This window comes from Sparus aurata, chromosome 9, assembly GCF_900880675.1.
Source record: "Sparus aurata chromosome 9, fSpaAur1.1, whole genome shotgun sequence".
Lineage (NCBI taxonomy): Eukaryota > Metazoa > Chordata > Actinopteri > Spariformes > Sparidae > Sparus > Sparus aurata.
Window position 1 is genome coordinate 23,907,142 of NC_044195.1, and position 17,374 is coordinate 23,924,515.

Genomic DNA, 17,374 nt, shown 5'->3' on the forward strand with positions numbered 1-17,374 from the left:
GAAGAGACAAGACAAAACTAGAAAAGCAAAAACCTGCAATAAAGCTGCATATTGTTATAGTTCCTATCAAAAATTGAGTCTGAAATGATCTGCCATTTAATGTTATGAGTTGCTTGATAAGCAGTGATGAAGGACTTAGAGCGGTGGTTTGTACTGCTGAGGGTCACATTATAACGCTGACACACATTTCATTTCATTGTGCACCATGGCTTTTAGAATCAAAATCTTTTTTCTTCACCACTTTACTATTGCCAGTAACTGCTTATGTGACTATTTAATAAACCGTAAGTGCAAATTGACTTTTTGATTTGTTGCCACTGCCTCGTTTGTCAGCTCTCTGTTTTATATTTGTCTGATATGAATGTAAATGTAAGCTCATTTTTGGCTGTGTGTGACAGTTGTATCTGTATCGTATAAATCTTTGAATAAAACTCTAAAAAGATGCAGGAAATCTATTAGATGATATAATAAATTTGCAAATTTCTCACAGAGTGAGATCCCATTTTAAGCTGCTAGTTTGGTATCATAAGTATTAATAATGAAACGAGCTTGTGGGCTACAGTCCATTTAGAAAAAAGCCACAGTGTGGACCTGTTTTGCATTCATGGCCCTGCTTGACCCCGGCTTTAGTGGCCCGGTAATCAGACTGAAGTGCAATTTCGTTTAACTTTGCTGAATAAATCTGAGATGTGGGTGGCTATCTCAAGTCTTAGAAGTTATATTGAGCTATTTTAATGCAAATTATGATGACAGTATTTGTTAGAGGGCAGCAGATGGAATAACAACACCAAAAAATCAATTTGCCCACCAGAGTTTGATTAACAAAAACAAGCTGCTGGTTCCCCTTTTAACCTCCTGTTCCTCTCTTTGCAGTGTGTCTGCTGAAATAATGCATTTTTTTAACACAAACAAATAAAATATATATATGCACATATCAGCTGAAATGATGAAGCTCTAAAAGCTAGATTTTGACTGGAAAAGACCTCAGGTTCAGGTAATGAAGCAGCACCTCAAGGCCCCGTGGATGTCATGTAAATGTTAGTACTGATTAGTGTTACAGCAGAATATCATAGCTATAAATGTCTACCACAAACTTGCTGCACACAGTTATGTGATTGTCATAATAATGGGATGTCATGCAATTTTAAATGGTAGCCTGCAGTTCCCAAAACCACATCCACATATTTTATCATTGCGTAATCTCTGTTTCCAATAGTTTTGTCCTACAGTTAAAGGATGAATGATTCTCTAAAGAATGGAAAGTTATTACAAATTTATCAAGCTGCAGTGAGTTTCAAATGAGTCAGTATATGCAACTGCCACTGGATAAGATGTTGCAAGAACTCACATAACATGCTGATGGCATCTGAACCATCGTAATTTCATTAAATAAACACCTGGGAAGCACATACTTAAATGTGTTTGTGTACATTTCCAACTATATACAGAAATAAAAAAAAATGTTGCCCCACAGCAATTTTATATAAGAAACAAGGGTCAGTGCAGCGGCTATTAGAACAAAGGCAGAAAGGGAAAGAAGCACGAAAATATAAGCCATGTACTAAAAAGTATCCAAAGGTTAGACTTGAGTAAAAGTGAAGATTTTATGTGTAAATAATACTTTGATAAATGTGAAAGTCACCCGTACAAATAGTACTGGAGTAAAAGTATCTGATATTAAATATACGTAAGTATCTCAAGTACAAGTATAAGTAAATTATACACAAATGTACATGTACATATATACTGTATCCTATGGGTCAAGTGATTTATATATTATCATTATTCTGATAATCAGAGTTGTTGTTTTGTTTTTTAAACTCTTATTGCCCATAAAATCTTTTTTTTTCAACTTTGGCTCTGATGTAGCATGTAGTCTACAAAGTAACTGATCACCACACACAGTGCAAAAACAAATCCAAAAGACGTCAATTCAACGTCTCTTCTGACCATAAAAAGACTTCCACTGGAGAGCCAGAATTAAATTTTTCTCTAAAACTTCAGTCTCGGACGTCCAAAGAACTTTTGTGGTTCAAAATTAAAGTTTTTATGATGGCAAAATGTTATTCCATGCAGCAAAAGCTGTACAGTAGATTTGAACCCTGAGCCTCAGCCTCCTGCATATGAGGCCTGCACTTTACCTGGTGAGCTACTTATCAAATGATTAAATACCACTTTCTGGTCATCCAACCTTGGTATATTTGCCCACCTGATGAAAGTTGGATGAATAAAACAAGGTAATTAATGAAAGCTGATAAAAAGCTCAGCAGGATAAAATAATTAATCTTGTGGGCTACTGAGGTTGAGGTCCACAGTTAAAATCTATCCTATGGCTTTTGCTGGATGATATAACATTTTGCCATCACAAAAACTTTCATTTTGAACAACAATAAGTCCTTTAGATATCTGTTTTTCACTTGGACATCAATAATGAACACTAAAAAGACATCTGGCTCTCCAGTGGAAGTCTTTTCAACCTCAGCAAAGACGTTGAATTGACGTCTTTTGGACATGTTTCTGCTCAGTGGGTAAAGTTATCAAATAAATGTAGTGGATGAAAAAGTACAATATATTCCTCCATTTGTACCTCCAAATTGTGCAGTACTTTATTAAATGTACTTAGCTACATTCCATCACTAGAAATACTGTGTATAACTCATCTGCTGACTATTTTTGAACAATAAAAGGTTAATCCTATTACACATTCCCGCTTAAAAAACTGTCTGTTGTCTTCATGTGTGAATGGATGAATTAATTTTGTCCAGGTCACTGTTACTGTGTCGTCCGGACTTTTATTTTGACAGAAGTAATCGGACGTTTTATTTTGTAGTCTCTCTACTAACCGGAAATTGGACAAAATTGAGCCGTGGAGTCGCATTTTGTGAGTTTATATTGAGAGAATACAAAGTTTCGACAATATTAAGGTCGCAGTATGTCAGACAAAGCGGACGTTAATCTAACTGGAGTCAAACAAAGTCAAGGCGTGTGGCTTGTTAAGGTTTGTCCACTGAAAGAGTATAAAATTTATCAAATTTAGGGCTCACACAATTGTTTTTATATGCTAACACCAGGTAGATCAACCAAGCGGCTTTTACAGGTGTCTTCCGGTTATGATACACAACGAGAGGATACACTTTTATTTAAACATTTTTATTATGTTGCTTTTTAAAGTTGTTAAATGATGAGTTACGACCAAATAAGTTTGTGTATCATTCAAAGACACCGGAAGTAACCGTTAAACCTTGCTAATTAAGCTAGCGGTCTTTATCAATTCAGCTAACGTTAGCTAGGAACATGACTTGAGGTTACCAGTGTAAAAATGTACTGTCTGATTAAAGTTCATCCTTAAAGCAGTGGTGCAGTAACATGCTAAGTTAGTATGTGTGTGTGTATAAACCGTTAGTGGCCATTTTAATAATAGAAGTGCCATCTTTCGTCACCAGGTTCCCAAGTATTTATCACAGCAATGGGGCAAGGCCACAGAGAAAGGAGAAGTTGGAAAGATAAGCATCGCAAAGTATGTTATGAACATTTTCATTCATTAGGCTTTAGAGTGTGTGTGTGTGTGTGTGTGTGTGTGTGTGTGTGTGTGTGTAGTAAAATCCTGTCCTGAAAATCATTATTTTTCTCATCCATCTTTGACAGGAAGCAAGGCAAAACAGAGGTGAGACAGCTTGTACAGTAGGGAAAATTTAATATCACTATTAACTTATCCTGTCCATAATTAATGCAGTTCACAATATTATCCTTAAAAACTTAAATTATGCAGACATCATTTTAAAGGGGCACTGTGTTACTAGCTGTAGGGATTCACATGTATTAATCAGTGTTTTTATTGGCCATATGTAAGCAGATTGTAACATGACTGGAAAAATGAGAAGAAGCTGATAAAGGTAAAATGTGTGACAAACAGCGTTATGATTAGGTTTTTTAGTGCTGCAGAGATGTCCTGGTCTACAAATCTCCAGATGTAAGAAGCATGTTTGTTTAGGACAGACCCAAACAGATGCCACATTGTCAGGAGTATTATTATTATTATTATTATTTGTTTTTACAATAAAAAATGTGATTCAGAAATGATCGTTCCCACTAATCAGGAATCATATCTCAATCCTGATATTTGACCATATTGTGCAGCCCTACTTTTAATTAGCTTTACATGATAGTTTTCACCCATTCATATTGCCTGTTTTGCAGCTTATTTGCCATATTTTTCTTCTGTTGTTTTCTTATGCCTTCTGGCATCCCATCACTGTTTGTTGATGCACTGACTCAACTTCCTCACAGCAATCGATACATTTTAACATATATTTGACCCTGTCTGATGAATCAGACAATTGGCTGTTAATCTGACTAGTCAGCAGGGCCTTGACTCAGCTGTGATTCTCAGGTAAGTTTCAGCCTGAGTGAGGAGCTGACTACCCTGGGTGCTGTGGGGGAGAAGGATGCATCACTGCAGGTTCCAAGGGAGCATCCCTTCACTATGCACACAGTGGGTGGACAGACCATGGCTGTCTTCAGTCAGAGTGACACAGGTCAGTCTCCAGCTCAGATGCTTGTCTCTCTGTTTCTTTATTATTCCCTGGGTAACTTCATCTGAAACACGTTTGATAGTGGCTAAAGGGTTCAAACTGAAATAGATCTGACTGTGTATGTGACTCATTTGACGGTCCACAAGGAAGTGTGGTTTGTGAGCTAAACAAAAGTCTACGTTCCAGACAGATACAATCTAAGACTCATGCTGTAGGGTTAAAGAAGCTGAGCAGAAAATGAGGCTTTGCACAAATGTCTGAAACTGGATTTTAAAGACTGAAACAAGAGAAGTGAGCGAGGTATTTTAGAAGACAGAGTTTAGAATTTGGGTGATTCTCTTTACATGTTAATATAATGTATTAGCTTTGCCTTAGAAAAGAGAGTTTGTGTTGTTGCTAAAACTGACAAAAAGTTTTGATATACCCTATAAAGAATGTTTTGTTACCTGCTGACAAGATGTTTTGATTAAACTTGATAAAGGAACACATCCTGGAGCTGTTAATAGGCAACAAAAAGAGAAAACCAGCACATGATAGTGTCGCATGCCATTACAGATTTAATCTTCCCTACTTCTTGTATTTTTCTTGCTTTAATAAATGGCTGGGATAGATCCTACATTGATTGCACTGTAAAATTAATGAGGATATTCTGAGTGGGTTCTGGAGGACACCGGCTGCCAGGCATGATGTGTCATACATATACATGAGCCAGAGGGATTTGCAGGGATTTGCATCAGACCCAGAGATTTAAAATAGCTGTAACTGTATGGTCAGACGTCTACGAACTGGTGTTCATAGTTTGACTGTAACTTTCTCGTAGAGTATAAATGCATATCATTATGACATACCTGATATTCTTTTAAGACAATAGAAGGAGTAATTAGAGAAAAATTTAAATCATTGTCAAATGTCAGTAAAATGGTATGAATGAAACGAGATGAGAAAAAATGTTCTCCTAATTCAGCTAAAACTTTAATTTAGTGCAACGGTAAAGGTGTGAACAATTTTCAAATCAGTAAAATGTCAAAAGCAATTTGGTTCCTCCCAGGGTGCCGGTGCTCAATAACACTGAAATAACCGCTTCTCTCAGTATTTTCAGTCATTGCTAAGGGTGTGTGTAATTGGGTGATTTTGGTATAAAAACATGAGCCAGTCATGGCCAATTAGTTTGATGCACAAATTTAAACTGTGTGGCAAGTTACCAAAACTCTATCCAAAGTGGAAAGTGAGAAACTAAATGGAGCAAGAGTGACAGGATGGTAGCAAAAACATGATGTTATGCGTTATACTGCCCAGAGCTCAGAGTAATTCATAAATATAAATTGAACATCTTTGATCCAGAACAAAAGTGGTTAAATAGACAAATGTAGTCTGCTCAGTTCGCCTGAGATATGCTTTGAGTTCTGTGCTAGAACTGGTTCATGTGGCAGACAGTGACAATAGATTTTTTTTCTGCTCAGGATAATGACCTGTTTTCTGCCTCGAGTGTTTTAAGTATTGATCTGGCTGATGTGGTCGACCACTTTAGATTCCCTTTCAATGACTGTAAGGTTCAGATGCCAGTGCAGTCCTTTGTTAAAATGAATTTCCATGTCTGAAGTTTATTTTGTTTGCAGGCATTTTGTTGTGTTTAAGTGCAACTCTGGCGGTTCAGATCTTTAGTGAATATAGAGTCCATTTCATACAATAATCGTTGTGTTTTCACTTTTTATTCTCTACGATGCAAGCAGGTTCTTGTCTAGGTTTCAAGTTGCCTGGTCTTGAAGAGGGTCACAATCTAGTAGGGAGTCTTTGATGTGTGATATGCGAACTTTGGCCTATTTCTACAAATGAGAGCACTGTGAAGCTGTACAAGGAGCAAAGGGAAATTGTTGTTAATCAGCTACCTCATTAATTGGAATTATGAGAAACAGGAAATAATTTCAGAATAATTTCCCCATTGAGCGGCTGAGCAGAGGGCAAAACAAGGTACAGGCAAACCTGGGACACATTAATTAGATTATCTCTGTTCGCAGCACAGCACGTAGCAAGGGAAACATCACAACAATGACATTCACTAAGGTTGAGTTTCTTTTACTGTGGATGTTCTGAAATTAAAACAAATCGAAAGAAATATTTAAAAGTGAACCTTCAACCTCTTTTTTCAGTCTTCTTTTATCCAGCCCACCAGTTCCCAGTTCCTGCACAGCTTTACTCGCCCATAATGGATAAATATATCCTCCAGAATTTTGAATCAGAGAATATAATGCAGTCCTCGTTAAAAATGTTGAATGAACCTTGTGTTGAACTGTGTAGGACAGAAATTTAATCGGGAGTAAAGAATTAATTGTGAAGTAGAGTTACGATATGACACATTAGGAGAGTAAAAAGAGTCAAATTTGGTACAAGGGCTATAATTGATCCTTATTTTACATAATGAATAAATATTTTTATTATAATAAATCTTCCCGTCTCCTCTCTCGCTGTCCGCCTTTGACAGTCTAGCATTAGATAAGATGCGTTTTCTCTAAGTTCCAATCAAGAGACAGTGACGACAATGTGACCGGAACAAAACTAACAAAATGTGTTTAGTTTCACATGTGTTGCCATTTTGATTATTTTGTAAATGTCTGACAGGCTACTCTGTCAAACCTTTTTATATTAATTCTTTTAGGCTAAATAACAGAACATGTTAAACCCCTTTACACTGGACAAAACATCCCCTCACATCTGACTTTTGTCTTTAATGTGAAAGGGTACAATCTACATTCACTTCAACGTCAATGACTGCAGTGGTCACGGGTGTTTATCAGCTCATCTCTGATTGGTTGTGATGAAAACGCTACACCTGGGTGTTGAAGTAAAGGATGCTGACTGGTTAGTACTTTTCTTCATGCCTCCGTTCAATCAGAGCTTGAAATTCATTTAGTCAACACCGAAACCTTGCCAGCTGCCTGATCAGGGCTGTGCATGTGCAACTCACGACAGACATGAGAAAGAAGCAAGATGTGTCACTCCTTCTATCATCAGCCCCAGAAGAAATGATTGTATCTAATTCGAAATTTTACTGATTAGGACTTTTTAAAACAAGTTTAACGTCTTCTGGGTGTAGTCTGATGAGATATATGATCTGGTGCTTTCTACTGTTCCCTGTTTTTCCTCTGTGTTCGTGATGACAAAAAACAAATAAAAAAAAAAAGCCAAAACTGTCTACATGCAGTGGGAAAAGGGCTAATCTTCTACATTTAGCAGGTTAACCTGTGTTAGATAAATTGCATTTACAGGCCAATTTTGGTGTAAAAAATAAATGTAAATTTCAGTTTAATACAGTCAAATCAGTTCTGCTAGAAAACAGTTTAAACAAAAACTGAACATTATAACCTTCATGAATGTAAGATCCATTTAACTGAATTAATGTCAGCCAGGCTTACTTAAAAAGAAAAACTGGCAACTGAGTGTATAACTACAGCCAAAACGAAAGGAATTTTGAATTTCTGTATGTCAGTGCCAGGACAACAGATGATTTCTCATCAGCTACATTTCGTGTCTTTATCAGCAAACTGTGCCTGAACAGTAATGAAAATTCAAAAACGAAGCATTCTCTTCATCAGGTTATATCCTACAGCCACAAGTTCATTCTATCACCGCCCTCATGCTCTTTAGCTTCACCCACACTTGCGTGTGTGCATTAATACCTCCTGCATGTGATAATGGATTTCTCTGCCTCTCTTTTTCAAGTAATTTTTTTCAATTACCCTCAAGGTTTTTTTTTACCTGCCAAAAAACAGCTACACTTCAAAAGACACTGCACTGATAACTCTGGCCAAAATTATGTTTTTAAAGGGTGAAAAAGTAAATTCTTACTCAGGGTGAAGCCGTGTCAGAGAGCATCACCTGTATAATATTCTTGTATTTGAGAATGTTGAAACATGCCATTCAGGAGGCGTAAAAAAACCTGTTCTTTTTCTTAAAGCTGACAGTGCTCCAGATGGCTCGCTTGTCTGTGAAAGTGCACTGGAAACAAGAAGTAGGATAATGTCCTCTGAGATGTGGTGGTGTAGTCTCTATTTACCTGACCGATGCTGAGCTCCACCCCCACTCGCCCACATGAAGGTGTATTGTATGACACCCGTCTCCCACTCATTTTCCCACAGTCTCGCTCTTTTAAACAAACACTCACGCACACACACAGAGCAGCCTCCCAACACCACTGTACCTGCACATACACACTTGCATTGGTTTGATCTGCTCTTGCACTTTCACACTTTCGTATCACACCTACTCAGATTTTCAGTGGTTCTTGACACCTCGGACAGAGCAGAGCTTTTAAAAGAATTGGATTTACAAGTGAGAAATCTGTTGGAATAAATGATTATGTAATTGCTTTATCACCAAATATACTGAAAAGCAATGATATCCCATATGTATTTTAGATTTATTTTAATAATCAATATAGGAAATCAGTTAATAGGTAGTTAGATGTCTAATTTATAACCACTATTGGCTCTTTTTTTACATACGGAGTCTTGCATATAAATTCTACAATGTTAGTTAAATAAAACTGTATTAGATAAGTAACAAGTAGTTCTACTGTAATTACATTCGTATTTCTACTATTCTAATACAGTACAACTACCACATAATGGGTAAATAAACACATTCTCTTCTTCTCTGCTTTGTATTTTTATTATGTATTTGTATTTTTTTAAGATACGCCCCAAATTTCCAGATGTCATTTGAGTTTTGAGTTGAGAGGATAACTTCTTTAATGAAATCAAACCAGCAAAAGGCTTGTTGGAATCTTTTTTTTCTTTTTTGTGGAGCGTTTACACATCATTGGTAGTTATGGTGCCAACTTTAATGTCTGAAGTGCGTTTCAGCTGACAGCACATGTACCAGTCATTATGGCACTTAAGATTTTGGTTAATGATTGATTCAAGTGCGTGTACACAAACATTGTGGAAATTCTGTCCAGCTGGTTTTCAGGTGCACTTTTGTAGCATCAGTGGTGCTGCCTATGGGTTGGGCTCAAAAGGCTTTGGTCTGCCTTTTACTCAGATTTATTGGTCAATGGCAGCCATGTTTTTCGACTTATCTGGCTCATTTGTAGTGGAATTGTGTACATAGTTATCCAAGGCTGTATGCAATATTTGGTGTTGATAGTCAGATGCCGCGTTTCTGCTTTTCACATTATGTAAATTAACAAAACAAAAACCTGTCTTAGTGGACTTTTATGGACCAAGAGGCTTTAGGTAGAGCACATTTACTGTAGCTTGACTTTTGTCAAATTTCAAGTCAATCAGACAAACGGAAATTGTGTTTTTGGGCTTTAATTACAGCGCCATTTTCTGGCCAGTTGGGCCACTTGCAGATCTTTTATAACGAAACGAACCCTAAAAAATGTGTTTCTCAGATGAAATGTATACTGGTTCCTTGTATTGCTTTTGAGACATGTAGATTCATAATGGCAGTGGTACTGTTAAAATAGCACACTATCAATCTAAGAACTATTTAAAAAAAAATTTGACCAAACAAAGCAAAAGCATTTTTTCCCTACTGAACAGCCAAATTGGGCTGGACCAGCTCAATCTATGTCCATTTGTCAGGAAATATGTAATCCAGCCAGTCACACGATGTCTAATCATTATAATCCAAACATTTCAGACTCTGTATAATTCATTCCTCCACCGCTCTTATACCGATATTCAATGAGCCAACAATAGCAGAGGTTGCTAATGGTGACCATCAGTGATTGATACCCCCACAAATGGTGTCTGACATGGCTTTTGTACTGTAAGGCTGCTAGCTAAATGTTCCTCCATTATATCCTCTCTCGTTGTTCTGCTTTGTTCTGGCGAGGACCAGGTATTGATTAAGAGGTTGCTAAGCAACAGGCTTAGTTGCCACAGAAGCGTGCAGGGGAGAACAGAAAGCCAGATGTAATGTACCACTCTGTTGCAGTATGACTTTTCCTTCAGCTGCCTCTGTAAAGCTTTTTACTTAAACTTTGCAGTCGTTCAGTCCTTCGGAATAACCCAAAACCACAGTGTCTGCATTAATTTTGAATTACTCTGTGAAAGGTTTTAACCTCTTTAATTGATAGATGGAAAAGACATGGACTCATCCAAGTGAATCGACTCCTTGTTTTATATGATAAGGACATTTCAAATTTGTTTTTAAATTTAAATTTCAGATGTTCTTATCTGTATAGAGAGAGACGTTAATAGAAAACAAGGTTCAATGTGGTTTTTTTTGTTTTTTTTTTAATATGCAAGCCACGTCTGTAAAAGAAAAGTAAAATTCTGTTAGTTGCATTGCTAGTGGTGAGCAAAGATTAAAGCCCTTCAAATTTGTATTTCTGTTTCACATTAAGTATTCGTAAATAGGCAACAGTGAAGCTCTAAGTTTAGAAAAATACATCCTGATCAGCAGCTGATCAAACAGAGACACATCACTAGAGATGTATGTATGGCGCATTTGGCGTGTGCTCCTTTGTTACATCATGTGTCGTGTTTCTCTAGAAGTTTTTAGAAGTTAAAATGCTTGATATTTTTTAGTACAAGGGCCAGACTAACACTGCCTTTTCCATTAATCACATTTGATCGCTTGGTCACACACTCAACCCCAAGAGGCAGTGCCTTTAGCGACAAGTCTTGGTGCGATCAGTGCCTTAGGTGTTGGAGCTTAACACTCAAAACCTCCGCTAGTCTGCTTCACTAGGACTGTGTGGTCTGATCAAAGTGAAGCAACATGCAGCACTGGGAGCAAACAACTCCTCAACAGCTAAACTGACTGTAATGTCACATCTGTTCATGCTCTGTTCATCAATGGTTTCTTTGTTTGGCAGAGGTGCAAACATTTCAGAATTGATAAACAAACAAACAATGAAAACAGTGTAATGAAGTACAGTTTCAGCTACTTTTACTTGAGTAAAGTTTTCAATTTTCATGCTACTTTATACTTTCTCTCTATTCCATTTATATGATAGCTTCAGTTACTAGCTGGAGATTCAGATTATTCAGTCATTGGAGGCTATTCATTTTGAAGTGTTACTAATCAGATATTTTTGTGGGTTGTACAGTGTGTGAGAGGATGGAGATGACATTTTTAAATTAGATAATTTTATCAGCAGTCTGACAGAAAAATCACCAAAAACAGTAAATGGAAAAATGCTACACCTACTCTATACCTAAGATGTGGCTCCATCACACAGCTTGATAGAGTCATCAACTATTCAAGCCCGCTGACGAATTCTCAGCTGTTTTTCAAACCAGGGACTAGCCACTTCAGCTACAATTTAGAGGTCTGGAATGGGGCTAAATACATGAAGCGGATATTTAGTAATATTTGTGCTGTTTGTTTGAAATGGAAAACTGCTGTTGTCCTGATGTGTTATCATTTCAAATCCTTGTTCTGTAGTAACATCATGTACAAAACCATTGGAACTGTTCTTCCTGTTGGATCCTGGGCAGACTGTCGTAGGTGTTTTATTGAAGGAGTGTGGCTGGCTTAGCTTTGTAGGTTCATTCCAAAAGTGTGGCTCATGAATCGCTAAGGGTTTAAAGAGGAATATCTCTTGACTGGATACCTCTTGAAAAAAGCATGACTTTGTAGTCAGACGACACTAACAACATGTGCTTTCAGGACCATGTCCTGCTTCATTCACAAAGACTCAGGCCTACAGTATGAATATGAATTTTTGGCGTTCATCTCCAGCTTTCAGCAGACCCTCTCGCTCTACTGGTAGCGGAACACTCATAGCTTTATGGTTGGACTGCTTCCGCTGCAGACGTCAAGGAGAGCAGTTTTGTTGTTTTTGTTAGTGGAGTTAAGACTGTTTTCTGCCTACGTTAATCCAATGGGAGGCTTCAGAGTTCCTGCTGTCAGAGAGCTAAAGCCCCTAGTGCAAACTTGTTATCAGAGCTGGTTGAAGCTGTCAGCTCTCTCCTGTCGCTCTGTTCTCTTGCATGGGGAGAAAATAATATTTTCTCACACCATAAGTACCATAGGTACTGTTTGAGTTTTTCGCCACCCTGACATTTGCTTTGCAGTGTGTGTGTGTTATCTATGGAAATTAGCTCTGCACTCTTCCAACAACTCCTCTTCTCTTGTTTATACAGTTCTTCACATTCACACTGGCAACAACACATCAAGAGTGAAAGAATGCATTGTTTCTTATTATTTCATCAATTTTATAGGCCCTTATGTATTTATCCATTGTACAGATTATTAGCTGTATTGTTCAACTCAATGAACTATGTTAGAAGGAAAATATTGAACATATAGTGCCTGTAGAAATGATGAGAGACTTGCTTCATCTCTTCTGCCTTTAAGTTACACCTAGCTAAAACTAAAGCAGCCCAATGAAACAGTTTTGTGATGATTCTGGGCAATTTCGTTTGTGATGCTCTTGAATTGTTATGCTGACGAACAGTGATTGTGATAATGCTAAATTCCGAACAACAGATCCGTATTGAAATAATTATAAAAGGAAATTCGCCGCTGAGACACCATCTGTCCACTGTGTGCATACCTCAGTCATCATGAGATGACATTTTCTGTTGCAACAAAGACCAATCCTTTACACACAGATTCCCACAATCAGAGCTACAAACTGGGTATTTGGTGAAGGAATTAACCATCAAGAATATTCAGCTTTGATCGATTTTGTGTTCTTTCATGACAAGGCTTTTTGGTTCTGGAGACTATATTTTGTAGACAAGTGTATCAGGATGATGTAATTGGGCTGTAGGCCTACCCTGCTGATAGCTCGTAGCTCGTAGTTAAGTTGCAGAATCCTAACAGGCTCCTGACAGTGCTGTCAGAGCAGGGCCAGGGCGACATATTTTAGGGCCCTAGGCCAGATTAAGATTTGGTGCCGCCCAATTCCATCTTCTCTTATCAGTATATAAGTATATTCATGGTTCCCTTTCTATATAATTCTCATTAAGATGTTATCCCTTTCCATTTTTGTAAGCTTCTATATTTTATCCTGTTTTGTACCCTGACTGACCAAATTAGTCTCTGACTGACAGCTCATCAACTTTCAGGGGGCAGCCGTAGATGTGCTAGTGTTTGGTTTTCAGATTTTGGATTAGTTTTTTATTTGTTTAAATTTCAGATACATTTTTAACATACATGAAAATAAGCATGATTATGACCACTTAAGCACGAGTTTAACCACAATTAGTCAGAAATAACAAATTTGATCTCTAAATTTTTGAATACCTGTCGAAACCTAGCAACATCACAGATGTTTTTATTATTTAGGATTTAGTGCAGGTCTGTTGTATGAGACTGCATTAGTGTTGGGGCAAGTCAATAACTTTTTGTTTTTTATCTAATTCTCTAGCCTCCCAGTACTGTTCATTATGTATCCAAAAATAAAATTCAAATCTTGGAAGAAGTAAGTTTTTTAGCTATTTTCCCCTCCTCCCTTCAAAAGGTATCCAGATGTAGGTTTCTGCATGAGGACATTGCCCCTAGCCCATTGAATGTTCCTCTCCTCTTCATGACTAAGAGTTGCAGGTCTGTGTGCCCGTTTGACCAGTTGTGGGGCTGAAGTATGCACACACACTGAGGGGAGAGCCGGCCACAGCGGACAGGATAAAGAGTCTGCTTTAGTTGAATTCACAGAAAAATCTGCACCTTCCCGCAGGGTTGTTAGTGTGCTGTAGAACATTAGTACTATGAAACAATCTGAAGATACATTTTAATTACCGGATTCACTGGTGTTCGTACTAATGTCACGTCTTCTCTTCATTTACTCTTTGGCTCACTTGACCACTGATGCCCTCTGTGTGTCCTTCGTTAAAATGGCTACTTTGAATAATCTTATTTTACAAATAGTAACCAACAGATTCTGCATAATATTCTGTTAAATGAAACAGAGCATTATTTTCCAGCTCCAAGCTCAAATCTTCTGAGCTAATTTTTTTTCATCACTCTCCTTTTTTTGCAAACAGTTGAGTGGAAGTTTCCTTTTTTAAAAAAACCTGGAAAAGAACGCAAATGGAGTCAGCCTCTAACCAGGTGTACCTAATAAACTGAATGTATGTAATATTGTAATTTATTGTGTGATAGCAATAGAAACTGTACATCATTTTGCTGGATATATTGATCATATTAACTATAGATAACTAGGATAAAAATATATTCAGCTGTGGTAAAGCTTTAGAATTACACCCCCTCTAAAAACAGCAGCCTTTTACTATCTAAAAAACTCTTATTTGTGCGTCTTGTTCAAAGGTGGCTCGATGAAGAGGTGGGGAAGAGAAGCTGTCACTTGTGTTTTCACCACAGGCAGAAAACTGTCCCCTGTCGCCTAGAAAAAGGATAAAGGACATATGATTGTTGAGTTTTCCACTACCCAGCATGATTGAGCATGATTGCCCATAAAAAGAGGCCAGGAAGATGGCTTGTTACTGCTCTCCGGGTATTTGAACCCACCTCTCAGTGCATTTAAAAGCTGCTTTTACCTGATCGCATTAGTCTAAAAAGTGGATTCAAAAAGACCCCACAGGTGTCTCAAAAATGCAAATGTCACATTTGTTTTTCCATGTAGTCACAGTAAAGCAGGGCTGAATCACCATGACTCAAGGCCCTGCTATTCTACTCAGAGATTCATATTTGTTGTTGCCCAAGGTGAAAATAAGAGCGTGAGCCAGCAATTGTTTAGCTAGAGAGACATCATCTGCGTTCTCATTTCTGTTTTCCCTTCTTGAAAATGAAGGTTTGTCCAACCCCTGCTGTGCTCCCACACAAGAGCCACGTGACAACCCGAGTAATGATGGAGAGCTAAAACGTGATGCTTTGTCGCCAGTAGACACGATGTCAGATCTGGCAGTAGGTTGTTGACAGGCTGAAAGGTTATGGTAAAGTACAGTGTGAGAAAACGTGGGGGAAGTAACCTCTTTCAGTCGTGGTTGATTGCAGATGGAAAGTGTTGAGGTGTCTCTGTTCTGACCCTTGCAGCTATGTCTCAGACCATTATGTTAAACTGCAAATACAGTAGATAACACATGTATTTCTTCTAGTTTGATGTTTTTTGTTGTTGTCAGGTGCATTTAAATTCCTCCCCCCCCCATTAGACTTAAAACAAGGCGAGATTTAATCAAATTAACTGTGGAAAGACAACTATAGACCATGGAAAAATGCTGCAATTTTTCTTAAAATTTAATCTGAAATCTCTTCATTTGCAATTCCATAAGGCAAAACTGGTGTTACAACTCACATTTCAGCAATCTTTTGGGCCAGAGAGAGTTGTACGGTTTGTTCTCTGTTGTATTTTCCTGCCATCACTGCTGCATTACAAATGAGGAATCCAATTTACTCTAACAGACCATTTTTGTATTTAACATCCTGAAGCTCAGCTGACCTACACCAGTCGGTTTTTAGAGGTAGATTAGTGTCGGCTCTTGCCTCTGTAGGGAGTCATGGACGCTGACACGTGAATAAAAAAGGATCATATTATTGTTAGACCGGCGCATGAGCTGGCTGGATGTTAGCTCTTTATTAAAAATGCAATAATAGCAGTGTTGTCCACATCTGATATGATGGCGGTTCCTCCACACACAGGTCACACAGTCCATATGTTTGTATTACTTTTGCGTGAGATGTCTGAGCAAGAAAATCATTTTGTGTTGTGTGGGAGTATTTTACTCAACAGTAACAAAACTCGCCATAGTCAGCCACAAAAAAATAAAAGCAGATACGCTGCTCACCCACCATTAGTCTGGCTTTCAGTGGATGGTTTTGCATTGTCAAAATCAGGCCTGAGTTGGCTATGTCATGCTCATATTCAGCTGTGTGCCCTGGAGGCAAGTCCTTAAATCCCCAAATGGAGCAGGAAAAAAACTGTCAGGTTTTATGAGTAATGTTGCATACTGTACGTCGAGTTGTGGGTAGGTGGGAGACTTACAGGAGCTTCCAGCGAGTTAATATCCAAGTTTGACAGGAGACATGATTTAAAAAGGAAAATGCAGAATTTATGTCCTTACAGGGATGATGTCCTCTTGAGAAACAGTCACAGTGGTAAAGATTGTTCTGGTTATTGATTGCACTTACTAGACATTGATTATTTGCCTGGCCGATTATTAGTGCTTATATTCAGCATCTATTATCTGTGTTTGTTGTGATTGCTGATCAAGTAAATTCATTTTTAAGATCCCTGATGCAGCTGTCGTCTCTCTGTCTGTCACTATATGATTTGTTACACGTCATGAGTAATAGCCTAGCAACACTCTGAATCTGCAAAGTAACTAATTTTCTCAAATAAATGTAGTGGAGTGGAAGTACGTACAGCAGAAAATTTAAATACTGAAAAGTCCCTCGAAAAGTTGGTACTGAATTTTGATACCAAGATGTTTTTGCTGCAAATGTATATCGGCTCCTTGAATACTAATAAATTATTCCTAGATCAGCATTGAACAAAATGTATCAGTAGCTCGCTAGTACCTACTATATCTTTTCTTCCTTATAAAATACATGCAAATTAGCCACATACTCTTAAACATCCACTCACTACTTGGCAGGATCAGCCTCTTAGAGAGCTGTAGGGTAAATGTTTGCTATATATATTGACCTCCCACTTCCTCTCACACATCTTTGCTGTGTGTATGTACCCCGTGGCCCATTTAGTACAGTGCACAGAGAGCACAACTACACATGGCAGCTCCATTGTTTGCTCAGAGAAACAGAAATCAACCAGACCTCCTACATGATAGCTCAGTGGCCTCAGGTTTTCTTTCAGCCAGGTTGTCATAATTTTGATGGAAATAAAAAATATTTCATACTCCTACCGGCATTTGAAACTGAGACTGCTAAAAAATAATTTACTTTTACATTTATAATAGTAATTCAAT

At 37.8% G+C, this 17,374-nt stretch overlaps 1 protein-coding gene across 1 annotated transcript in view; it reads left to right on the forward strand.

Moving 5' to 3' along the window:
* The first annotated feature begins 2,821 nt into the window (after nucleotides 1-2,821).
* LOC115588268 (general transcription factor IIF subunit 2-like) overlaps nucleotides 2,822-17,374 on the forward strand; it is a 44,095-nt gene continuing 29,542 nt past the window's right edge. The window contains exons 1-4 of the mRNA XM_030428750.1: nucleotides 2,822-2,998; nucleotides 3,444-3,517; nucleotides 3,646-3,664; nucleotides 4,391-4,535. Coding sequence (XP_030284610.1) covers nucleotides 2,933-2,998; nucleotides 3,444-3,517; nucleotides 3,646-3,664; nucleotides 4,391-4,535 — 304 coding nt within the window. The 5' untranslated portion in view covers nucleotides 2,822-2,932. The remainder of the gene's footprint in view (nucleotides 2,999-3,443; nucleotides 3,518-3,645; nucleotides 3,665-4,390; nucleotides 4,536-17,374) is intronic.